Here is a 24,510-nt window from a genome sequence, read left to right as displayed (position 1 = left end):
TTTTGGAGCAGAGCAACATCAAACTCTTTCCACGAGATTTTGAAAGGTAGAACAATTACCGGTGTGTGGAAAGAGTAGAGAAGAGGGACTGGCGGAGGTTTATATAGATCGTAGTCGGTAGCAATGCCGAACATGCAGAGACGATAGGCGGTTCTTGAGTGCTGTAACTGCATACCCCAAAAGGCTTCCAGAAAATGTTTATGTCGGCGGAGATCGCGGAGGAACATGTTCGGTTGAAAAGTCTTTTTTTGGTGGAACAGCCGAGCAGCAGACATCGTTGGATAGCACTCATTTTTCAAAACCGGAGCGCACCATGTCAATGGTATAATGCTGTTTTGATAATTGATCGGTGGACCATGGAGAATGTAAAGAAGTCGGATTTTTTTTGGAAGATATCCATATGCAGACGCGGAGACCATAACGCAAGATGACGCAAGTTTGGAAAGTTTCGAAGAATATAGGGAGTGGATTCTTCGTCTGCCCAGAACATGAGTCGCTTTTGTGGTTATTTTGGAGAGGCGCCGACGTGGAACCTAAAAATTTGGGTTTTGGTGGAGAACAGCGAACAGCACATGACATCGTGTGCCCACGTTTTTGGAAAACAAAGTTGTGGCTTTTGAATGGAGGGGAAGGACAGAAGGGAGCGAGCGAGAAGTATTTATACACTACTGGAGCATGAGACGATGGAATGTTGCACGTGCTATGGGCTGACTGCGTTCCAAAGTTACTCCCAATGATCGCTACTGCGACATCAGCAATGAACTCAACCTACCCACATTGGCGAAATGACGTTCCGTTCTTCTTGCCCAATCCTCAAGCCGTTGCCAGTAATTTCGCCGCTTTATCAATCGCCACCTTCAGCCAGACGTTCCACTCGAGACACAGGGTCAAATTCCCATCTTGAAGCGCTTCCATACTCGCCGGAAGCATTTGCGCTTTATACCCTGCATCTCGTCAGTCAACATCAACAATACGTCCTTTGTTACTTACCGTCGTCCCGATTCGGCGCATACAACGCATTCTTGTAGAACGGTCGTCCTGGCAAGCCTTCTGCTCTCACGAACAGTCTCTGCACATCGCGCATGATGCGATTCGCCTTCTGCACCCTCACCTCGTCCTCCAAAAAGGTCTTCTCAGCCGTCCGGTCCGCAAAGTCGGAAGCGACCTGTTGAAACGTCCTCCCCGCAGCCGCGAGCTCGTTAAGCTTGATCTGACGTTGAAGCTCACCGCTATCCGGCCTTCCCATCGTCTCTCCCACAAGTTCGCGGATCCAGTAATTGAAGTTGCGGGCATAGGCATCCATATCGAATGGAATGAGAGCATCATCTGCGAGATGATACGCCAACAACGTAATGAACTGCCCCACAGTAGCGTGAATACTGAAATCTGGATCAATCATGCTCTTCATCCAATGATACGAGTCGTAATTGCTATGATAGTGATACACCGGCGTCGTACTACTCGCATCCATTCCGAAGTCCAGCGCACCGATACCCAGTTGGAGAAAGGCAGTGTAATCGCTCCCACTTCCCAGATTGGAAAAGCCGTTGTCTTCGGGGCGAAAGCGGTAGAGGTCGTACCATGCGTCGTAGAGAGTTCTCTTGCCGTAGACGACTTTCCTCATGACTTCTTGGGCAAGGGTGCGGAGTTCGGGGGTAGACCCTGCGCCGGGGAGGGGACCGGCAACGCCGATGTCGACATTCAGGTAGGTTATCGCTGTGGCAGCGAGCCAGGGGGCGTGTTCTTCGACCCATTCTGTTGAGCCGATTAGGGCGTATTCTTCTGCGTCCCAGGATGCGAAGACGCTGGATATGAGTTAGCTTCGAGTGTCACGAGAGGGCTTCGTAGGCTTACATGTTTCGACGAGGCTTCCAACCAGTCTTCTGCAGCTCTCCGAAAGCCCTTGTAATCTCGATCATGATAGCTGAGCCTGAGTTCGGATCTGCTGCTCCGCCGACAATCCACGCATCTCGGTGGTTTCCGATGATGATAGTCTCGTCTGCATTCGTCCCGTTGATGATGCCAATGACGTCCCAGACTGGCGTAACCTTGTCTTCCATGAAGTTGGTGAGAGCAAGGGTAGTGCTTGGTGCAGGACCAGTGCTGTATGCTGCAGCCAGACCGCCGATCCACCCATCACGTTTGATAGACTTGCCTGATACGCCATACCCGTCCAAAGCTTTCAGAAGGGGTAGCGCATCGCGGTAGGAGATGGGTAGAGATGGAATCTTGGGAATATTTGGCGGGTGACTGACACGCTCGACCCCGGGCTTTGACGCGTATCCGGGAGTTGTTGGATCACCGGGGTACTGATTGATGGAAGCGACGGACCCTCGTTGGACGGAGGAAGGCTGGCGTGCTGGACCATCTGCTCGAGGTTAGCGATGCGCACGTACGATAAGTAAAGTGCTATGGAAGTCATACTGGGGTATGCAACCTGTCCCTTCGCCTCCTGCGGCCCGTCATCTCCAGGGTCACTGAACATAACGACTCCAATCATGCCATGTGCTTCGGCATTGCGAACCTTGACGCCACGAAATGGCCCTCCATATTTTGCAAGGGCAATCTTGCCTGCCAAGTTGATATTGGCCGCTGTGAGTGCAGCAAAGTCGTCTTTGTGGCCACGACTATGAGATATTAGCAAAAGTCGTTCATAGTAGGATGATGGGCAACTTAACCAACATAGACGTACTCGGCTTCTACCTGGCCAGAAGCTGAATAGCCATGGAATGCTGGCAACGCTTGACTCTGCGGGTAGCTTGTCGTTTCGTCCTCCGGTAGGGCATCTTCGTACAGTTGAGCCGTGTGTTGAGTGGAATTGCCCGTCTTCAGGACCAGACTCTGCTCTTTCGGGTAATTGAGGAATACTTCATACTCTACAAGTGAGGCAGGTACCCCATTCTCTGTCCACGTCTTCGCGGTTTGCTCCGCCATGGATTTGTTGCGTCCGGCAATGTGGTCGCCATGGGTGTAGTAAGAAGACCACGTATCGATAAGAGCAGTTGAGAAAGATGTGTGTAGGATCTTCTCATTCTCATTCCATACCGGTGGGAATGGTGCTGTCTGGCGAGGTACTAGAGGAAGTTGTTGTGACTGCTGGCCGAGATCGAGGCTGCGCAGTTCTCGTTGGCATGCTGTTGTCCGTTGCACGGCGGTCAGCGCAAGAAGAAGAGTAAGTATCATGATTGAGTGATATTTGTTACTGATGGAGTTGTGCTGCAGGCAGGTAGGTACCTAGTGAGTAGGTGCAAGGTAAAAGACAAGGGCACGTGCATTTGCACATTTCAACCGTGGAAGGTTCCTCATGAATGGGCAGGAGCGATCTCCCGGTCTCGGTTCCCCTCCCGATGGTTAGAGTTCTGTACAGCATGCGTCTCGTACAGTCCCTCTTGTGGAATGTGACAGGGGTATGTGAATAGCCGCTATGGTGCTGGGCTGGGTGATAGGCCAGACCGGACGGCTAAGGTCGGTGCCATCGCTGAGCGAAAAACATGATCCTGCTGTACGCAGCGTGAATGCTCCAAGGATCCTGAGATCTTGAAATGTAAATCAGGAGTAACAAATACCTTCAGGCTTGTTCAAGAGTAAATTGATCAGTCAATTGGTATACCTCTTACATGAAAATTCCCCTACTATACGCTCGCTTTTCCCACTCAAAGCTCGTTGTGGCCAGGCGTCTCCGGATCTTGTGAGACGTCTTCTGCAACCTCTTCTACCTCAATCTTGACCTGCTCTTCTACATTCTCAGCCTTTGCCACTGGCTCCTCACCAGCAATCAGAAGGGAGTCAGGTATCTTCTCCTTCTTGCCTTCACCCATGCGAATAGCGTCGACCCATTGCTCGACCTCATCAGCTCCGAAAGAGCTGCCAGAGTACTTCTTGTACCATGCACGCTTTCCGTTTGTGGCGATAAGGTGGACGCCATCTGCACTTCCGAGACCAAGCTCTGCGACGATGGTGGCAGCAAGTGGGTTTGTGGGCGAGACGCCGACAAATGGGAAGAGATGGCTGCCAGAAGCATCGTACTTCTTGTGGATGGATGCAAGGGATGCAATGGCAGTGGCTGCAGCCTCCGAGGCTTCGTCCTTGGGAAGGAGGGCCAAGACGCAAGTCTTGCTCTGTTCGGTCAAGCAAATTGTCTGCAGTTCGGCAGACTCGGATACGAGAGGAATCGTGGGCTTGGTCTCTTCTACTGGAAGTTCGATGGGGTCGGGTGTGTTCTCGTCCTTGACATTTGGATCAGGCGACTCGGTAGGCATGCCAGCCTCCTCTACAGTCTCATCCGTCGCTGACGCGGCAGCTGACGAAGAGTCTGCTAATTTGTGCGAAGCTGAGGCTTTGGCGAACTTGCTAGAGGACTTTGAATCCTTCTTGGCATCCTTCTTAGCCTTCGACTTCTTCTCTTTACCGGGTGGGCAATCTGGGTTTGGTGGGGCAACTTGGGAGAGAAATTCGACCATGGCTGCTTTGTCGACCTTGCCACCATGCTTGATGGGAGTGTCGGAACCCGCAGGAATGAGAATCAAGCTCGGGAAGTCGGTGATTCCATACTTTTCCACTGCTGCCTTTTCCGACTTCTTGACCTGTGCGACCGAGACGATGCCAGCGAAGTCAATCGCTAGGGCGCGTAGTGTAGCACTGACGATACCCTTCTCACTGAAGAGAATAGCCTTTGCAGTGTCTTTGTTCTCTTGCAGCCACGCGTCCAGGTTCTTGTCATTGACCCTCTTGACCATGTTGGGAACCTTGTCCTTGACGGCGTCAACGATGCCCTTGGCCGAACGAGGCCCCTGGTAGTCCTCCACCGTAGGCTTTCCGGGCTTCTTGCCAGGCCGGACGATCTTGAGCGTAGGAAAACCCTGGACGCCCATCTTTCCGCAGAAGGGCTTGTTCATTTCCTCATCGCAGTTGACAGCGGCGACCTTGGCGATACCGGCGAGGGATTTGGCGGCCGTCTCGTAGGCGGGCTTGAGGTTCTTGCAGTGGCCACACCATGGCGCGTAGAATCTGGGAGGTGTCAGGAAGGAACGTGACGCTGACTGGAGATGGCTTACTCGACAATCTAGGGATCGTTAGCTAGGCCTTGATGGTAGATCGGAGTTATACATACAGAAGTGTAGTTAGACTTTGCGATTACTCGGTCGTAGTCCATGCCAGAGATCTGGACGACGGCGCTGTTCTTGCCGTAGATGCTCTCAGCGTGGGCATTGAGGGCCAGCGCGGCCGTGGCGGCGAACAGCGTGGTTGCGCGGACCATGGTTGCAGTGTAAGTAGAGTTGCGAGGATGAAATGGGGACTGAGCAGGAGGGGCGCCGCTGCAGTGGTGATATAGCCTCACATGGCGGAGTTGCCAGGTTGGCCTTTTCTTTCACTTGTAACAGCTTGCCATAAGTTACATGGCCATAGCTGAGATGCGGGGAGACAGGGGTACGGAGTCCGGACTAGCGCCTATGACCGCATTCTAGGCGCCTGCATCTCTACGCATCCCTCTCCAGACTAAACACCGCGTCTTCTTAGTACACCTTCTACTCCCGCAATGGCCGACACAGTACCGGCAAAGCTCAAGAGCCTGCAGCTCGCGTCTTTCGCGAAGCGCGCTGCCCAGCTCGAGCGATTCAAGCCCATCGTCACCTACTGGTGTGAGTACCGCGCGCGTCGACACGAGAATTGTATACTAAAGCTAGACAGTACGCTTCTACATAGTCCAGAGAATCATCGCCGGTGGACTACACTCGGCTGACCAAGAATGCACCGCCTACACGACCGATCTCATGGAGAAGCTCGAGCAAGCAAAGGCCGAGAACCCCAACGAGGATGCCTTATTGGATGACACGGTCGCGAGCGCATACTGCGAACAGTTCGCCCTACAGACTCTCGCAAAGGCAGAAAGGGAGATGGCCGAGAACAGGGTCAATGGGTACGCACTACACACATAGCCTTATCGCTGCCGCTTCATCTGACATCCTCCCAGACAGACAGCCGATACCCTCCTCGCCGCCTCCACGTTCCTCGAGATCATGTCGATATGGAAGAACAACGATCCGGAGATCACTTCCAAAACCAAGTTCGCCAAATACCACGCGCTACGCATCGTCAAGGCCATCAAAGCCAATGAAGACCCCAATGCGACGAACCCCGTACAGGAAACAGCGCAACAGCCAATGTCGCCGTCTGCTCTAGATCCAAACGATCCAGAAGTCCAGCGTATAAACCAAGGCGCTCCACCTCCTAACCCATACCAACCATCCGTAGAAACAGCACCGAATACCTCCACCCGACCATCGCCCAACTTCTCCGCACGCCAAGTATCACCACCACCTCCCAACCTCCCTTCTGCACCTACTGGATACACCCAGTCATCGCACAACGATGTATCTCCAATATCACAAACCGGCACCTCGAGGCAGGGCTCTGTCGTTTCGATCGGTGGTGGATACTTCCCGAGAACAGACGCTCCTGATCCTCCTACATTCACGGCAGAGACGACGGCACCAGGTCTACCAACCGCTCCAATGGACATAGACCCCATGACATCTTCTCTGCCCACGAGCCCTCAGCCACCACAAGCTCCGGAACCATCAGACCCTGCAAGCTTCTATCAAAACCCGGCGTCTCCTGCGCCTGCTCAGGCTCCTCAGCAGCCACCACCTCAAAACCCATACCAATCTCCTACGCCCCCGCAAGTTCCGCAAAAGCCTCAGAGATTATCTTCCAGCTTCGGAGCACCCCCACAACAACATCAGTTTGCCTCGCCTTCGCCACAGCCGCCTCAACAACAGTACCAACAAGGCGGATTCTCTCAACCTGCTCAGCCGCAGTACCAGTCGGCGCCCCACCAGAATCCATACGCTCAACCACAACCTCTTGTCCAGCAAACATCGCAGGGTCCTTTCAGGAATGACGAAGATTCCATCATGGAAGCTACAAAGCATGCCAAGTGGGCCATTTCTGCGATGAACTTTGAAGATGCAGATACTGCTGTGAAGGAGCTCCGCACAGCGTTACGGGCTCTGGGTGCGTTATAGCAACGTGGTCATTCTTATGTAGCATGAAGAGGGGAGGAACATGGATCTGTAATCTCCGTATCACTTGTTAGTTTGATGTATACCCCTGTGTTATAGATAGATGCACCGTTTTCAAGAGGTGAGCCGATGTAGCTACAATGATACGCAAGCTTTGATCATGCACGATCAGAGTTTCGAACGCAAGCGCTATCTCTAGTACCTAGACGTAGTCAATCTTGATATAACAGTATCCAAGTGAAGATCGTCAAGCGCATCTGTTGGCCGTATATCCACTATTCTGCCAAGACTCTGTCGTGCACGTGCCTTTGGTCCAAAGCTTAAGAGCCGAAAATCCAACCACCTCGTTCTCACCCTCTATCGACCTTCACATCACAAGGGCGACTGCATGTAGTCATGCATCTGAGGCTCATTTGTAAAAGCTGTAATTCATGATACAGTGGCGAAGATGGCGCCCATCACACCTCTCAATGCGGCGGATATAACTGAAAAAGCGCGCCGGGAGCTGCTACTCCTGCTCGAGGGTGTAAGGTAATATCAACGTCGCAGGTCGCTGCACCATCTAACGCGTGCGGACAGATCAGAGGAAAGAAGAACCTCGTACTAGAGAAAGCTCTCGCAGGCCCGCTGAACTTGCTCGTCAAGTTCTCCACGCTCCAGGAATATGGTGTCGACAAGCCCTTCTTCCTTGAGAACGACAATGTCGACTCTTCCCAGCGCAACATCGTCTTCCTCGTCAGAGGCGAGAAAGCGAAGACTGTGATGGCTGTTGCTGGTAAGTGAAGCTTCCTCGGCTTCCTTTCCTCCATCTGCCTCGCGGCATTTGGAGCTTTGGGTCAAAAAGTAGGCTAGACAGACAGTACCCACTCTACCTAGCCAGTCTTGATCCCTAGATTGAACATAGCACTTTTTTTGGATTGCCCTTCATCTCCATGTAGGAGCAGTCTATTGTACGGTGCTAACATACTAGATAGATCAAATCAAACGTATTCGGCGAGACAGCCAGATTGAGCATGAATTCTCCATCTTCTGGGTGCCGCGCCGTACTATGACCTCGGACCAATTACTTGAAGAGGCGGGTGTCTTGGGTGAAGCTAGTGTGAGCGAATGGCCGCTGTTCTTCGTACCACTTGCAGATGATGTGCTATCGCTTGAACTTGAAGATGCTGTGTCAGATCTTTATCTTGTATGTGCTTCCTGGATCTGGTGCAAATTTGATACTAACCTTGCGTAGAAGAAAGATCCTACCGCGATCTACTTGTCGGCCAAAGCACTCATGCTTCAGCAACAGAAGTATGGTCTCTTCCCGCGCATCATCGGAAAAGGTGATAATGGCAAGCGACTCGCCGACCTACTCATCCGCATGCGTACCGAAGTAACGGCCGGTGAGACCTCTGCCGGCGGCGGACCGTCATTCCTGGGCTTAGCACCTAGTTCCAACATCGACAGCCTCATTATCGTTGATCGGGAAGTCGACTTTCCCACAGCGCTACTGACTCAGTTGACATATGAGGGACTCATCGACGAAGTCTTCAACATCACCGCCAACCAGACCGAAGTCGACTCTTCCATAGCTGGTGGCGCACAGCCGCAGCAAGGTCAGACGGGATCAGCATCGACGAGCATGAAGCGCAAGATTATGATAGATTCGAAAGACGCTCTTTATGCTGATCTGGGTGATGCGAACTTTGCTATCGTCGGTAACTTGCTCAACCAAGCAGCTCGTCGTCTGCAGAGCAGCACAGGACGCGACCAGCTTGCCACAAAGACGACTACAGAGCTTCGTGACTTTGTCGCCAAGTTGCCCGGTTATCAGGCCGAGCAAGCAAGCTTGAAACTCCACACCAGCTTGGCTGAGGAGATCATCAAATTCACGCGCACTGACATCTTCACGCGGAGTTTGGAAGTGCAGCAGAATATCATGTCTGGCGCCGACCCAACAACACAACACGATCTCATCAACGAGCTCATCAACCGCGATGTACCCCTCCCCGCTATCCTCCGCCTGCTCTGTCTAGAGTCCACCACCAACGCCGGCATCCGCCCCAAGGATCTCGAGGCCTTCAAGCGCGCCATCATCCAAGCATACGGCCCGCAACACATCCTGACCCTCGCATCACTCGAGAAGATGGGTCTACTAGGCCCACGAGGCGGCGTAAGTCTCGGTGGCGTAGGCGCGCCCGCCAAACCCGGCAGCGTAACAAACTACACACCTCTACGAAAGAGTCTCAAGCTCTGGGATGACGACGTAAACGAAGCAAGCCCCAATGACATCAGCTACACCTTCTCCGGCTACGCACCGCTCAGCGTCCGCATCATCCAATCCATCATCCAGAAACACACCCTCGCCAACGCCATCAAACCCCCCTCCGACCCCCGCGCAAGCGCCCAAGCCAACCCCCTCGCGCAGGGCCTCCGCATCTTCGACGACGCAAGCAAGTACATCCGCGGCGCCACATTTGATGAGACGCAAAAGGGCGAGGAGAAGGCTGTTAAAGCGCGGCAGCTGTTGAATGGAAGTGCAGGTGAGAAGAACAAGACTATCGTTGTTTTCTTCCTGGGTGGTGTGACTAGAGCTGAGATTGCGGCGCTGAGGTTTGTGGGCGAGAAGTTGAAGGAGAGTGGAGGGGAGGGGAGGGGTAGCAGGATTGTAGTTTGTGCGACGAATGTGGTGAAGGGGGAGGGGTTGGTGGGCAGTGCGATTGAGAAGCACAGGTTTAAGGCTTGAGATGGTAGTGATTGTAGCCGTAACAGCGCATATATGTCGATGTAGACTCTCCTAATGAACACTTTTTCTTTAAGAACGGTGTCTTCTCCTTTCTATGGCTGGCCGACATCGAAGAAGGGAAGAAGAAGTCATGCTGTGGAGAATGCGCCTTCCTCCCGGAAGAAGCCACCATGTATTTAGGTGTGCCATTGTGGATTGCTTGAGCAGAAGCATCGGCACATGCGACATCGCAGACGGAACAGTAGAAGGTCTTCTCCTCAATCGCCTTGACTTGTTTGGCTCGTGTCTGAGGATACTGTTTTGCGTTGCGGGCCTTTTGACTGGCCTTCCACCCTTCTGTAGGGCTCGCTCTCGTCTCTCGACCGTATGAAGATGCGTAAGCCTTGTCCTTCGCCCTTGTCGCAGCCTCAAGCTCCTCAAGCTCTTCCTTAGTAAGGTCGAGGTCACCCTCAACAGGGTCGAGGAGAGGGTTGTGGGAACAGCAGCTTTCTATGGCTGGCCGACAGCGAGGAAAGGAAGAAGAAGAAGTCATGCTGTGGAGAATGCGCTTTCCTTCAGAAGCCACCATGTATATGTTTCGATTTACGAACCACAGTCAAGGGCGCTACCAAAGTTGCCGAATACATGGGCCCATCATCTTGTCGAGATGCTGATCATGATGTAGCCTGGAGGTAGTCGGTGGGAGCGATAGCCACATAGGAACTAAACATGATAGAGTCCGTTGTGATCCGAGGTGTGTTGGAAGAATATCACAGTACAGAATCATGATAGAGCCAGGAGGTATTCGCTGCTCATCGCAAAGACCACCGGTGGAAAATACGGCAATGTAGTCGTCACAGCAACATTCACAACGATGGTGTATTCAGTGAAGTCATTTCAATTTCCTTTCCACTCTCTTCATGTAGCTACCTCGTGAGTTACATAAGAGACATTGACCGCTGGCATACTTTTGCAGAACATCCATTACGATCGTTTCGTCAGGCATCGTCGTGAAAGTACAAAGAAGACTTTTCCGCGTTCCTGAATACCGGGAACCCATGAAAGATAAGGAACCAAACACACCAAGTCTATCGTTAAATGCCGCAATAGATGAAACTCCGTTCGCAGCTCGCAGTCTGGGTATCCTGCACGTGCGCCCTTCCTTCCTTCCTGCACGCCCTTGTGGCGCTGCTGTCATGTGATGCGCTTATCGGGTGGAGAAGGCCTTGGTGACAGTGCGCTTGAGCGCAAGCTCCTTCTTCTTCAGGTCATCAGCGGGGGCGTCCTCAACCTCGAGCTGAGCCATGGCGTCAGAGAGAGCAGACTCGATCTTCTCCTTCTGGCCGCGCTTGAGGCGGATGGATGTGGTGGGGTCGGAGATCATCTCCTCAACGCGGGAGATGTAGGACTCAAGCTGTTGCCTTGACTCGAACTTCTTGCTGAAGGCCTCGTCGGAGGACTTGAACTTCTGGGCGTCGTTGATCATGTTCTCGATGTCGGCAGACGAGAGCTTTCCGACAGCGTTGGAGATGGTGATGTTGGCGCTGCGGCCAGAGGTCTTCTCGGTGGCGGTGACCTTCAGGATACCGTTGACGTCGACCTCGAAGACAACCTCAAGGACGGCCTCACCAGCGCGCTGGAGAAAAGTTAGTTGAAGTGCGTGAGTGTTGGGGACGCGGAGTACTTGCCATAGGCGGGATTGGGGCCAAGGTGAACTCTCCGAGAGAGGTGTTGTCCTCGCAGTTGACACGCTCTCCCTGGAAGACGGGGAACTGTACCGTTTGCTGATTGTATTTGGGCTTGTCAGCATGGTCTTATCAAAAGTGTTTCTTGGGTGAACAAACCTGCAACGGTGGTGAAGGTCCTCTTCTTGATGGTCTAGGTGCAAAAGTTAGCGAATGCAAAGTCATATAGCCATGGCAATACGTACAGGGACGGTCTGACCGCGGGGAACGACGGGGGCGAAGATGTTACCCTCCATGGCTACACCAAGGGAGAGGGGAACGACATCGAGAAGGAGGAGGTCGGCAGTCTCGGCGGAGGTGGCCTTTCCGGAGAGGATACCAGCCTGGACGGCGGCACCGTAGGCAACAGCCTCATCGGGGTTGATGCTCTTCTCGAGCTTCTTTCCGTTGAAGTAGTCGCTGAGGAGCTTCTGGATCTTGGGGATACGGGTGGAACCACCAACAAGGACGATCTCGTCAACCTTGTCCTTGGCGATGGCGGCGTCCTTGAGAACCTGGGCAACGGGGTCCAGAGTGCCAGCGAAGGCCTTCTGGTTCAAGTCCTCGAAACGAGCACGGGTGATGTTGGCGTTGAAGTCCTCACCGTCGAACAGCGAGTCGATCTCAACAGTGGTCTGGGTGGCGTTGGAGAGGGTACGCTTGGCACGCTCGCAAGCAGTCCGGAGACGACGGAGGGCACGGGCGTCACCGCTGATGTCCTTCTTGGTCTTCTTTGTGAACTCCTTCTTGAAGTGGTCAAGGAGGTTGGTGTCGAAGTCCTGTCCACCTACAACGAAGTCAGTATATGTCTCAAATGCACTTTGTGCAGCCACCTTATACAAGGGAAAAACTGAACAGGTCTGCAGACTACATTGACCCAAAACCTTGCAAAAGAGGTGACCGAAAGTCAACGTAGGCTCCAGGCTGTTCAGTTTCTCCTTAGGTTGGCGTGCAGCCAGAACTTACCCAAATGTGTGTCACCAGCGGTAGCCTTGACGGTGAAGACACCACCCTGGATGTGGAGAAGAGACACATCGAAAGTACCACCACCGAGATCGTAGATGAGGACGTTCCTCTCCTTGTCAGACTTTCCGGAACCGAGACCGTAAGCGATAGCGGCGGCGGTAGGCTCGTTGATGATACGGAGAACGTTGAGGCCAGCAATGGCACCGGCGTCCTTGGTGGCTTGACGCTGGTTGTCGTTGAAGTAGGCGGGAACGGTGATGACGGCCTTCTCAACCTTCTTTCCGAGCTTGGTCTCAGCGACCTCCTTCATCTGTTGATTTTGTTAGCCATTGCCCCGCCATGCTGGTGTGTGCGCAGATCTTACCTTGACGAGAACCATGGCAGAGATCTCCTGGGGAGAGAACTGCTTGGTCTCGCCGAGGTACTCAACCTCGACGAGAGGGCTGCCGCCCTGGTCAACGACCTTGAATGGCCATGACTTGATGTCCTTTGTGACGGTCTCGTCCTCGAATCGGCGACCAATGAGACGCCTGCGAAAGTCAGTCGGCTGATCGTGCGCGTGCGACGATGGAACGGCAGAACTCACTTGACATCGAAGACGGTGTTCTCGGGGTTCATAGCAGCCTGGTTCTTGGCCGCCTCACCGATGAGACGCTCCTCGCTGGTGAAGGACACGAACGAGGGGGTGGTGAAGCTACCCTGCTCGTTGGCGACTGTGGGCAAACATTGTTAGGCAAAGGTCTCTGATAGCAGGAGTGGCGGGCGCATACTGATCTCGACATTGGTGCCCTCGTAGTTGGCAACGCAAGAGTAGGTGGTGCCTGCGATATTGTTAGCACACACGCATCCCACTGTGGGGTAATTCGCGAAATTTACGCACCAAGATCGATGCCGATGGCACCCTCGTAGACTTCGTCGCTCATGATTGCGGTATGTGTATAAGGAACAACCTGAAAAATTGAAGAGCAGGAAGGTGTTGGAGAGAAGGTGGAAAAGAGGGTTGGGAATCTTTTTCGCGCTTGCTTAAAGGCGAGCGATCAGAGAAAAATTGGCCTGGCAGGGATCTCTCGTAGTGTCGGCGAATGACGCTAGGCAGACTCGGTTAACCTGGCGCGGCGCTTATCGATACTCAATGAAAAACCACCCATCCAACATCGATATATCTTCAAGCCTCGGCCCGCTGAGAAAGAAAACAGTCCGGACCGTGACATCGAGAGAGGTGCCCCACAGCCAAGCTTTGAAAGCTAGTGGGAAGTTTCGAGACAAGACCTGCCTATATCGTCCTCAGTCTTGTCAATCCACGCCGGTACACGCCCGGCGCTATCATTTGAAAATACTTTGGAACATTGAGTAGTACGTAGTTCTCCAGCGTAGTGGACCAGATGCTCACTCGAGACGCCGTCTCCATGAATGGACCAATATATTGCTCTTCTTTTCCTGTCAATGCCCAGGTGGGCTCCGGAACAAAGACCACAACAAACATCGCGATAGATTATGTCCATGGCCAGCTTCACACTTCTACCTATGGATCCGCCTGGAGCCGTCATACTGATGTTTGCAACTTCCAGTTTGATACTTTCTGATCTCTTTCTTCCAATGTCTTTCCAAACCCTTTTCGTATATCTACTTCTCCATTCTCAGAGATCACATGCAACCGTCTCACCAACTACCACAAACCTCAATGTCTAGCACCCAACCCTACTACATTGTCAGCAGCGCAGGCAGACTCTTCGCCACACTCACCCCCCGCATTCTCGGCGTCTTCTCCACTCAAGCTCTAGCCGTTGCCCTTGTCGAGAAGATTGCACCACGTTACGTGCGAATGCCTGAGAACTCTCAGCACCGGATCATAAGATATCATGGCGACGATGGAGCTATCAAAATCGTCCCCAAGCACAGTGATATAGTTGGCACGTCCACAACTTTTGCTAACACTGTTTTCCTGGCCATCGATGAATGTGATAACAGTATCGTCGAAACAAAGATATTGGGCACGGCGCATGACGCGTGGGCAGCATGCGAAGCTATTAAGCGTGAGTGCGGTGACTACTGGAAGTATGACATAGAATGGACTGACACCATGGGATGTAAACACGGCGAGGCGGAGTTCAACGTGTCACATCAGCTGGCTGGCTTGGATACGATTGGCATGTTCCAACATCACTGGTATGTCAAGAAGTTCGTGATCGACACTTAGCAAGAGTAGAAGGCTGCATCTTTAGAGACGTAGATTCATAGTCGAGGACTTAGTCTGTGCAGCGGGACAGAGTGGCTGAAAATGCCACCTTGGAGCACTATGTAGATAATGCGCAGTGTAGATGGAGATGTCTTCGCCGGCTGGCATTGGCAGTCGTGAACTATTCAAAATGTCTTTTTGACCGTATACTAGGTACTGCTTGTGCCTCATATGCATTTCATTCATGAGATTCACCATACCATCACATCCATGTCTTCGCCATGCCCATTATCCAACTGTTGCCTACAACCACTCTTCATATTTATCAACCGCATCCTTGTCGTTCAGCATTCCTAGATATGTCGCAAGGTCAGAATGGTACCTGAAGTTGTCGTTGCGAGATGCGCAGTTGTATCAGCCCTTTCCTTCCTCCTTTGTCCATCTCTTATGCCTTAAAAAAGTGTAGTGAAGACTACATGGTCTGAGAATAGTGCGTAGGTCGGTTTGAGGACATCATGTAGACAAGCTGGACAAAGTTATAGGCTTTACAACACAACCGAGAAGCTGTATTCGTAGAAGCTCAGGGCAGGAGATGACCACAATCCTTGTTGAGAACTTCTGACAGTAATAGACCGTACTGCTTGGTAGGAGTAGCATCAAAGGCGACAGTATGTCACTCAACAGCGAGCGACTCCCACGAGTTGAAGGAGAAGTCAAGGCTGCACACAGAGTAACGCCTTCCATATTCGATATTCATGAGACCAGCCGTTACGTCATATCCAATCCCATATCCTCTCCCTTTAGCCATACCAATGAACGCCCTAAACACCAATTCCATGCTTTAGCCCGTCTAATCCCTCTTTCCCGAGAACGCACCCCATTCCCTCCATACCCCTCAGACCGTCTCATCATGAAAGACAAAATTAATATCTCTGGGCCGCTGAGTGTTATACCTGACAAAGTTCTCATCTCCCTGCGGCCTCTCCTTCTTCGTGTTGCTCGTCAGCATACTCTGAAGACTGACACACACGCTTTCGACGTTGTGGACGGGGGACCAGCCGGAGCGGTCGAGCAGGTCGAGGCAGATGATGCCGTTGGAGTAGATGTGTGGGTGCCAGGGTATGGGGTGGGTTTCGTCGCGGAGGAAGATTACTTCGGGGGCCTGTGGGGGATGAGTGTTAGCTAGGCTTGGTTTGGTTCGGAGAGGATGGTGTAGATGTTGGGTAGGCGGGTGAAGGAGGATAGGGAAGGATGGCAGGCAGGTAGTATAGAAAGGGACACGTACCTCAATAGGATACTGCGGTGTAAAGCTAAACTTCAACCGATACGTTTCGCCCTGGTACAACGGATTCGAGTCCATAACTTGAATGTCCATGAGCCAGGTTTGGAAGTCGTCAGCCTTAATGAGAGTTATGCCTGGCGGGAGTTTGTCGTGCATCTATACGCCGTTGTGTTAGCGGCTCTGTTCCTCCGTGTGTGAATTTCGATATGCATTGCCTTCGCATCGTGGCCATATTGTGTGTGGAGGCTTCCGTGCGTCGATACGTGGAGTTTAAAGGCGTCTGACGGGTGACAATTTGCTTCGACGGGCAACGAACAATAAACGAGAGGATTACGGTACCTTTGCGAGCTCCTGTCATACACGTTAGCTTCTGTATCCCAAGCACATCGCATTGCAGTCAAGCTCCATTCCAGAGCTCAAGACCATGACAACATACCTTGCCTAACCGTTTCGACGCGAACATCTCGAGATGTGCAGCAGCAGCGCGCCTGTCAACCTGGGGTGTACGCGTAGGTATATGTAGTTAACAATGTATCCTGGGCGGACTCGGAGTGAATGACGTGTGTCGTAGCTTCGTTCCGAGGTAGCTGAACAGCTCACAGGCTTATGGACAAGCTGCGACCCTGCAGGTGGAATGGACAACGTGTGGGGGAGGGGCAACCGCGCGCGTATCAGGTAGCACCCTAGGATCGAGAAAAGCGACGGAAAGTTCGACCGTAGGATTGGAGTGAGCGACAGGGAAGAGGCTGGAAGGCACGAGGTAGAGGTGATAGGATGTGTGAATTGTTTGCGCGGTCGCTGCCTGATGTCTCGGTGCTCGGCTTTGTTGCGAAGGTTGGTTCACGCGGCGCGCCAGGGCGGAACGCGGCTATCCAGGTACATTTTGCTGTGAACCGTCTGGGCATCCTCATAGTTCACCAACCATGCTCTTCAATACTAGATGGCACTAGAGATATCTGTAGTGTATACCGCATCCACCCAAATTATCATTGACGTAGAAGTAAGTTTCGCCTTAGGGAGTACCCATCTATCAACATTCAACACTGTGTATGTAGCAACACGAATCTGAGCCACCGCTGGTAATGGATATTTTGTTGAATATTCGAAATAGTATTGACCCATGATATCTCTCGCGCCATACGCCCGCCATACCGTAGCTTTTCCTAGCCAAGTTATACACACCTGCAGACGACACTGCAACGATAATCATTACTAAAAACGCGATGTAGAATCAAGAAGAATACGCTCAAGAACGTCACTCAAAGCCTACGAGTAGAAGGCGCCCTTCTGGAAACTCTCAACACCCATATCGCCCGCCTTGCTGTCCACCTTCGGGCCAACCTTCTCTGGTGCCGATCCTGGAGCTCCGGTCATGGTGGCAGTCCTGCTCGCGGCGCTGCTGTTCGTCATTGTCTGTGTTCTGCTACCAGCTGGGCTTCCGCTCTGGCTTCCACTGGTAATCTGTGCGGGTGTCTTGCGTTGAATAGGCTCGAGGTAGATGCCTGGAAGGTAGCCCATGCGTCCGTCTCTTGATCTGCACTTCCACCATTCTGATGCGTTGCCCATGGGATCGCTCTTGCTGAGCACCGCGACCATGTCTCCCTTCTTCACTGACAAGTCCATTGCGTGCATGTTGGCATTGGGTGTGAAGTCATAAAGCGCGCGGCAGAATTCGAGCTTGTTGGGGTCGAGGGGCTGTCCTGCTTGCGGGTTCTCTAGCATCTTCTGTTGCTCTTGGGCTTCTTGTGATCGTGCAAGCGCCTTGATGAGCTTACCCATTAGGTAGGGTAGACCGAAGACTGCGAGCATGAAAACGATGAATGGCTTCTTGGAAGGCTTTGCGGGGGCCGGCGAGCCGTCGGGCATACGTCCGTTGAAGGCTGCGAAACTTGCGGGGGTGAGGGCGGTCGCATCTGCTGGTAGGGGTCGTCCGGTGAGCTTTGCGATTGCCGTCCGTATCCATCGCATTATTGTGTAGATGCCCAATACCGAGCCAAGCGTTTGTCGTAGGTTTCCGAACTGCTCTGCTACAGATACCATGGCTGAGGATGTTAGCATATCGCTGAAAGTTGGAAAGGGGCGGACGTACCGAAGAATGACGAATGTGTCGCCATATATGTGCTCTGAAGCATCTGGGCAAAGCCGCCGAATGCGCCGACAATGTTCTCAATCAACTGAAAAGTCGCTGCTGTGCTCTGGCTGAATGATTGTGTGAGGCTGCTGTTTGGGTCGCCCTGCATGCCTCCCATTCCGCCGTACATTCCGCCCATGCCCATGCCCATACCTCCCATGCCGCCGTACATGCCACCCATACCGCCCATTCCACCGTACATGGAGCCGTAGCCACCCCCCATGCTGGAGTAGGGCGAGCTGTAGCTGCTCATTCCTCCATATCCGCTGCTGTAGGGGGAGCCGTATCGGTTGTTCATGCTCGAGTAGTTGGACGCGTTGCGGTTCGCGACGGTGCTGAGTGAGTCTGGTACGGATGGTAGCGGAGGCGCACTCGAGGATGTGGCTGTTGAGGTGGGTGCTGTGCTGCTATTCGATCCAGTGAGGCCTGTGTTGTTGTTAGTCGCGGCGTCCCTGACGTATCGGATGGCTGGCGGACTCACCAACCGAGGCACTCGTCGCGCCGTTGCTCGTCTCCCAGGGCTTTGGCGGCGATGGCGCAGACATATTTCCGTGTGTGCCTCCTCCGCGCTATTGCGCAGTACAGAAAGTGACTTTGCAGAGACGATGGCGGATGTCGTCAGCAAACGTCGAGAGGCTGGCAATTCGCGGCGATCGGGGCAGCGAGTTTTTGCGGGGAAACTGCGCCGGCCGAGACTGGCAATCGCTCAAGGGGCGGATCCGCGTCGACTGTGGCTGCACGTGAGCAGTAAGTTGGGCGATGTATTAGATGCGAAGACGCGACGTGGTGTGTAGACGGTAATGGAGGCGATGAGTAGATGCGCAGTGTCGTCGGCCGGGATGCGGCTGGTCGTCGTTCACGGACGCTGAGTCGCGAACAGACCTCGGTTTCTCGTGCCCGCTTGGGCAGGCCTATCCGTCAGCTTGCCACCACCCCAATCGCCGGCCCACTCCGCTGCATCGCCCATGTCCGTCTTCAGATGATTATTGCATTGCTTATGAGCCTGCCTCGGTCGCACGTCTCACGCGTCAGAACCTAAGAAATCATTGTCTTGTGTGTTCCAAGACCAATTCGATTGCACTGCTAGGTGTATGGCTACATGTAAGGTGTCTTCACATGAATATCTCAATTCGTCCAGTCAAGAGAAACCTATCTCAGTCCCCAATAGCATACAGAGAATGCACCCAGCTATCCGGATCGTATGCCACCAACTTCTGAATCGCATCATTTGACATGCTCTCTGAAAAGTCAAAGTCGTCGTCCAGCACCAATGCCGTAATGTGCGGATAATGCCAAACAACCGCAAACTTCATCTTCTTCCCTACCGGTCTGCTGAAGTAATTCGAGTCACCACCCTCCAGATTGCCCTGCCGATGTATGGTCGACTTTGCGCGTTCGGCGCCTTTGCTGAGAAGCTCGAATGCGTCGAACTCGCCACAGCCCGTTGACCAGCATGAGCAGGGAACGTTGTTGCGGTCGTTGCCGTACTGGAGGATGCGAGGTATGGCTGCATTAAGGAACCAGTAGGCCGGGGCGTCAGAGAGGAGGCCTTGGTCCGTGCCTATGTTGTCGTGGTGATCCATTTGGAATTCGATGAAGAAGGCTTTTGAGGAGCCTGACCAGCCGTAGTGAGATGTCGCGTCTGGCCTCCAGTACGGGCAATCCGCGTCACACTCTTTATCGGAAAGGATCACAATCTCGTTCTCAGACGTCTTTAGCGTGCCTTCGAACGGCTGACTCTCAGCCGCTACTTTGTCACCCCGTGGAGTGACGTAGCTGAGCGAATTTCCAAATGCACTGAACATGTCAGCTTCGAAACTTATGGAACGAGGAAATACTCACTAGTCAAAAGTACCAGACTTTTGGGGATCACCCAGGTTGGCCATGAAGCTGAGCCCGGTGGCTTGAGCCGGTGATGTAGACGTGTAGTATGCTATCCGCTTCCAATCTGAACCCTGCCTCTTCGAAATGGGCGATGGCGAGGGCGAAGGGATGTCAAAAGGTTGTCCATCTGGACGCTGTGATACTGGTAATGGGTTTTGTGGAGGTGACGGTGAGGGCGAAGGGATGTCAAAAGGCTGTCCATCCGGTCGCTGCGATACTGGTAGCGTCTCTTGTGGGGTAGAAGGTGAAGGCGAGGGTACGATAGGCTGTCCATCTGGGCGCTGAGACACCGTCAATATGCCTTGCATCGATGATGGCGAGGGCGAGGGGAATTGAATAGGTTGTCCATCTGGCAGCTGCGACACCGGTAATATGTCTTGTGTTGATGACGGTGAGGGCGAAGGGGAATCGAAGAGCTGTCCGTCTGGACGCTGGGACACTGGTAATGTGTCTTGCGATGATGATGATGAGGGTGAAGGGATCTCGAAGGGCTGTCCATCTGGATGCTGTGACACTGGTAGCGTGTCCTGTGTCGATGATGTTTCCGGTGCATGTTTTAGCGTTGGCGTCGGACTGACGTAAACCTGCCCATTGGGTCGCTGAAAGATGGGTTCGGGCTCTTCGTTTTCAACGCAAGTACAGTTCGGATCTGGAAGTGTAGAGCCAGAGATCGATTGAGCACCAGACGTGGGCAAGCACGGCAGTGGAGGACCTATATAGGTTGTGTTTGGTTCAGACTGTGCAGTACCAGTCGGGGGGCAGGGCGCCTTTACGGTCACCGTCCGTGTTACTGTCGTCGAGACGCACCTGGACGATGTGGTGCATGCATCCCTGTTGAAAAGACTGGGCCGGCCAGAAGATGTCGACTGTGTCAGCATAGTAGTAGGGTTTGTAGCCATTGGTGTCTCTGGCTGCTCCAACGATCGCCGACGGTTGTAGAAAGGTACTGTAGTTCGCTTCCCCATAGCGCGCGCGTCACCAGGTAGTTGGTATACGGCGAGTTGAGAGACGTTCATCGGCCCGCGAAGGTGCATCGACACCTGATCTTGTCAGCGATGTAACAACTGGAGCCCGAGTCAAACTATACTTGTCCGAACAATGGTGTCAGTGGTCCTGCGCTAGGATAGTCGACACGTTCATGACCACAGATACCAGTCTTTGGATCGACTGTAGTGGTCCGATTGTAGGCACCAGGCTGGCTGATGTTGCGGTAGGTGATGGCCCAGACCTCAGAACAGTACCAGTTGCCATCAGAGGATAGTTCAGCGGTACCGCGACATAGCTCTTTGGCGGTTCTGCTGTAGGCAAGGGGGAGGAGGATGACTGCGCTTAGTATTGTATGCTTCATGCTGAATAATTGAAAGAGGCTATTGTACGAGCAATGGGCTGCGGGATGTGTGTGAAGCGTGAAAGAAAACGTTGGAGTGAGGTAGGGTTGTGATGAGCTGGCACAGGATCCATGGATGTATTATTATTGATATATTTGACTATGGCGTGACGACATCTAGCATGCGGAAGCCACGAGCAGTGTACGAGAAACCGCGTACGCGTGAGTCGACAAGAAAGTGCGATCTGACCGAGGCTGAAGGCGACAACAACCCAATGTAATTGAAAACTGCTTCTTGTAAGTCCATGTCGCCAGTAAAGTATCATGTAAATAAAGAAGTTGATAAGATCGCATATCAGAATATAAGTTGAATGCACTGGCAACGCCCTTACGGGTGTGCCTAAAATAAGAGGTGCCAAAAGTATGGGTTGTCATCATTGTGCGATGAAGAAAACGGCGGAAGTACATACCGAGTAGTAGATACAGGAGGAAGCGCAAGTAGGGGTGATCTGTATATCTGGTTCTTGTTAGCACTGGTCGCACGCAAGATTCCATGCAGTAAAGCAGAGATGGCACTTGTCAGAATAGAGATTTATGCACCGGCGAAGTTCCGAAGAACCCCGCCTAAAATAAGAGGCGTCGAATGCACTGGATCTCATCATTGTGATGAAAGGGAGGGACTGGGTTGAACGTACGTTTGGAGTGGGCTGCTGTGGCTGGCTACATGGTGAGCAATTCAGAAGCTGTATCAAGCGGGTTGCAAGGCGCGAGAGTCTGGCTTCAACATAGCCGAGACAGTCGCGGTTGCACGCCGAGGTCAATGTTTTGACATCGTGAGGTGCAGAGGACGAGGTTGGTCGTCGCAGACTTTTTGTCAGGCAGGAGCTTTGACGCTAGTCCGTGCACGGTCCACCACAGACCTAGCCGAGCCGCGAGAAATTGGAGTCTTCGATCGCGAACTTCAACCCACGACAAGCCCACCACCACGTCTCCGTACTAATCGACCAGGTCGCCATCCGGAACATTCATTCAATATGGGTCGTCTTCACAGCAACGGAAAGGGCATATCAGCCTCCGCCATCCCCTACTCCCGCAGCCCACCGGCGTGGTTGAAGACCACCCCCGAGCAGGTTGTCGACCAGATCTGCAAGCTCGCGAAGAAGGGTGCTACACCATCTCAGTAAGAAAATGGCTTGGAAAGGAATGCACATGGAATTGGCCGGCTAACACAATCGCAGGATTGGTGAGATCCTCCGTGACTCGCACGGTGTCGCTCAGGTCAAGGTTGTCACCGGCAACAAGATCCTCCGAATCCTCAAGTCGAACGGTACGATTGCCCTATACACATGAAAGCGCACGTCGACACAGCTCTGCTCCTCGTGAGCATCTGCGCGCTATACAAAACTGCATTTGTTGGTCTAGGCTAACATTTTGCGCTTAAGGCCTCAGCCCCGACATCCCAGAGGACCTCTACATGTTGATCAAGAAGGCCGTTGCCGTCCGCAAGCACCTTCAGACCAACCGCAAGGACCGCGACTCCAAGTTCCGCCTCATTCTCATCGAGTCCCGTATCCACCGTGTAAGTTTACCCAGACTCTACCATGTCAAAAGCACGTGCTAATCATCTCCAGCTCTCCCGCTACTACAAGACCGTCGGTGCCCTCCCCCCTACCTGGAGGTACGAGAGCGCCACCGCCTCTACCCTCGTCGCATAAGCAGATGTCGGATTGGTGTGGATGGTAGTCGTCATGGTAGACATTTAAGTGGAGTTTCACGGGCATGGATGCTTTGCGGATACCTAGCAGGATCACGATATGGAATGAATCAATCAAAAGCATCACCTCGAATTGAAATATATCCAATTTGCATTGAAAGTGTCAAAGTCTGAAATTTGCTTGTTGTAATGCTGCTTGACTTGGGTATCATCCTGACGCCGTCTTATACTTTTGATGAACATGTGCCATGCGTTTCAAGTCGTTCCATGTCGCTTGCCTTCAAGATCATGCTGCCCGTTCAGCAGTCGAGCTTGGCAGATATACCGCAAAGCTCACCGCCCAAACGCGCATGCGCATGACAGCCACCTTCTCGTCCACGAGTGCTTGAGCGAAGCTGCTCATGTGACTGCCCATCCACATAGCTACCCCCCCTCCACCGCCATCATCCCCTCCCTCATCCTTCACAAGCCCATCACGTCCCCTCAATCTCCCTACTCTTCCCCGCCAAAAACTCGCTCAACCACTTGAGCGGCTTCTCCGGCTCCGCAGTAGCAAGATGTTTCATCGCCTCTAGCAAATGCGGCGTCACATGTTGGTTCAGATACACCCGCGTGGGACTACCGTGTGGAATAGGTTGTGTGGGCGCTTGCGCAGTGGGGTGCGGTGAGTTGCGCGATGAGGCTGCGGGAGTGGGTGTCGGCGCTGTGGTAGCGGTCGGTAGAGTTGGTGCGGAGGGCGGTGCGGGCGTGGAGGTGGAGGGAGTGGGCGGGACGGTTTGGACGCTGGGTTGGTGGGTGGGTGTTGAGGCTGAGGCGTCGAGGGTGGTGGGCTTGAGGGGTGTGTTAGTGTGGGTTCGGGTTGCTGATATATAGGGGCCGCTTACCGCTGGTGCTGCGCCTGAATCTGCCATTTCTACATCTGCGGGTTGGTCTGTAGGTGCTTGTTGCGCCTCGCCATTTGTGAGCGCTGGATCGATGTCGGTATTTGCGACGGCTGGGTTGGGAGATGGTTCTGCCATTTTTAAAGCTCGATGATAGTTGTTCTGTGTGTTTGACGCGAATTGGCGCGGTTGAAGGAGGTGAGAATTGGAGTTTGTGGCGTTGGGATGGCGAGTTGGACTTTCTTGAGAGCGTCTTGGTAGCTTGAGCTTCGAGCGCGATCGATGTTCGGGCTAGCCTCGGCGTTTTGGAGCTTTCCTTCACTTTCTTCGGTGGCACCACCACGAGCTCCGCTTGTACGACAGCACAGTTTCTAGACCAGAGTATGTTTTGGGGGTTTCAAGACTTTCGAGTCAAGTAGAGAATTACGCGACCCAGCAATGGCTTTGCCAGGCACAGCTAAAGACACACGAACTTCTTCACACATTCCCATCATGAGAGCAGTATCTTGCACTTGAAAACAGATGATATGATAACTATCTTACAAGCTCGTCTACTTCGAATCAAATAAGCAAGGAACCAGAACGCCCTGCTACAGAAATGCAACCATCTCGAGACTCTCTTCATCATGCATTGCTCGGCCGTAATCCATATATATCCTCCGTCGTGTTCATCCTTCATCTGCATCATCAACGTGT

General features: G+C 52.9%; 10 protein-coding genes across 10 annotated transcripts; 3 read left to right on the top strand and 7 right to left on the bottom strand.

The window, feature by feature from the left end:
- Positions 1-813: 813 nt before the first annotated feature.
- J4E84_006118 (uncharacterized protein) lies at positions 814-2,934 on the bottom strand (the record flags this gene model as incomplete). The annotated part of the gene is made up of 5 exons (XM_049388709.1): positions 814-944; positions 991-1,805; positions 1,855-2,368; positions 2,425-2,627; positions 2,693-2,934. 5 exons carry the CDS (start codon positions 2,932-2,934, stop codon positions 814-816), a joined length of 1,905 nt encoding a protein of 634 aa, XP_049243608.1.
- Positions 2,935-3,653: 719 nt separating this feature from the next.
- On the bottom strand, positions 3,654-5,257 carry J4E84_006117 (uncharacterized protein; the record flags this gene model as incomplete). The annotated part of the gene is made up of 3 exons (XM_049388708.1): positions 3,654-5,007; positions 5,055-5,062; positions 5,111-5,257. 3 exons carry the CDS (start codon positions 5,255-5,257, stop codon positions 3,654-3,656), a joined length of 1,509 nt encoding a protein of 502 aa, XP_049243607.1.
- Positions 5,258-5,536: 279 nt separating this feature from the next.
- On the top strand, positions 5,537-7,025 carry J4E84_006116 (uncharacterized protein; the record flags this gene model as incomplete). The annotated part of the gene is made up of 3 exons (XM_049388707.1): positions 5,537-5,639; positions 5,689-5,917; positions 5,972-7,025. 3 exons carry the CDS (start codon positions 5,537-5,539, stop codon positions 7,023-7,025), a joined length of 1,386 nt encoding a protein of 461 aa, XP_049243606.1.
- A 445-nt stretch (positions 7,026-7,470) lies between these two features.
- On the top strand, positions 7,471-9,750 carry J4E84_006115 (uncharacterized protein; the record flags this gene model as incomplete). Its single annotated transcript, XM_049388706.1, has 4 exons — positions 7,471-7,548; positions 7,602-7,797; positions 7,997-8,208; positions 8,257-9,750. 4 exons carry the CDS (start codon positions 7,471-7,473, stop codon positions 9,748-9,750), a joined length of 1,980 nt encoding a protein of 659 aa, XP_049243605.1.
- Positions 9,751-10,936: 1,186 nt separating this feature from the next.
- Positions 10,937-13,342, bottom strand: SSB1 (Heat shock protein ssb1; the record flags this gene model as incomplete). Its single annotated transcript, XM_049388705.1, has 9 exons — positions 10,937-11,365; positions 11,418-11,482; positions 11,574-11,607; positions 11,660-12,240; positions 12,420-12,729; positions 12,784-12,949; positions 13,006-13,132; positions 13,190-13,240; positions 13,300-13,342. 9 exons carry the CDS (start codon positions 13,340-13,342, stop codon positions 10,937-10,939), a joined length of 1,806 nt encoding a protein of 601 aa, XP_049243604.1.
- Positions 13,343-15,268: 1,926 nt separating this feature from the next.
- J4E84_006113 (uncharacterized protein) lies at positions 15,269-16,340 on the bottom strand (the record flags this gene model as incomplete). Its single annotated transcript, XM_049388704.1, has 5 exons — positions 15,269-15,314; positions 15,549-15,757; positions 15,881-16,033; positions 16,217-16,228; positions 16,314-16,340. 5 exons carry the CDS (start codon positions 16,338-16,340, stop codon positions 15,269-15,271), a joined length of 447 nt encoding a protein of 148 aa, XP_049243603.1.
- An 803-nt stretch (positions 16,341-17,143) lies between these two features.
- On the bottom strand, positions 17,144-18,553 carry J4E84_006112 (uncharacterized protein; the record flags this gene model as incomplete). Its single annotated transcript, XM_049388703.1, has 3 exons — positions 17,144-17,919; positions 17,967-18,434; positions 18,490-18,553. 3 exons carry the CDS (start codon positions 18,551-18,553, stop codon positions 17,144-17,146), a joined length of 1,308 nt encoding a protein of 435 aa, XP_049243602.1.
- Positions 18,554-19,162: 609 nt separating this feature from the next.
- J4E84_006111 (uncharacterized protein) lies at positions 19,163-19,813 on the bottom strand (the record flags this gene model as incomplete). The annotated part of the gene is made up of 1 exon (XM_049388702.1): positions 19,163-19,813. The coding sequence occupies one exon, from the start codon at positions 19,811-19,813 to the stop codon at positions 19,163-19,165; it is 651 nt and encodes a 216-aa protein (XP_049243601.1).
- Positions 19,814-19,849: 36 nt separating this feature from the next.
- J4E84_006110 (uncharacterized protein) lies at positions 19,850-21,240 on the bottom strand (the record flags this gene model as incomplete). Its single annotated transcript, XM_049388701.1, has 2 exons — positions 19,850-20,398; positions 20,980-21,240. 2 exons carry the CDS (start codon positions 21,238-21,240, stop codon positions 19,850-19,852), a joined length of 810 nt encoding a protein of 269 aa, XP_049243600.1.
- Positions 21,241-22,253: 1,013 nt separating this feature from the next.
- Positions 22,254-22,934, top strand: RPS13A (40S ribosomal protein S13-1; the record flags this gene model as incomplete). The annotated part of the gene is made up of 4 exons (XM_049388700.1): positions 22,254-22,399; positions 22,458-22,546; positions 22,662-22,798; positions 22,851-22,934. 4 exons carry the CDS (start codon positions 22,254-22,256, stop codon positions 22,932-22,934), a joined length of 456 nt encoding a protein of 151 aa, XP_049243599.1.
- Between the last annotated feature and the right edge of the window lie 1,576 nt (positions 22,935-24,510).

Source organism: Alternaria hordeiaustralica, assembly GCF_023758085.1.
Source record: "Alternaria hordeiaustralica strain BMP 2776 chromosome Unknown scaffold_11, whole genome shotgun sequence".
Taxonomy (NCBI): Eukaryota; Fungi; Ascomycota; class Dothideomycetes; order Pleosporales; family Pleosporaceae; genus Alternaria; species Alternaria hordeiaustralica.
This window is presented reverse-complemented; position numbering and strand designations above follow the sequence as displayed.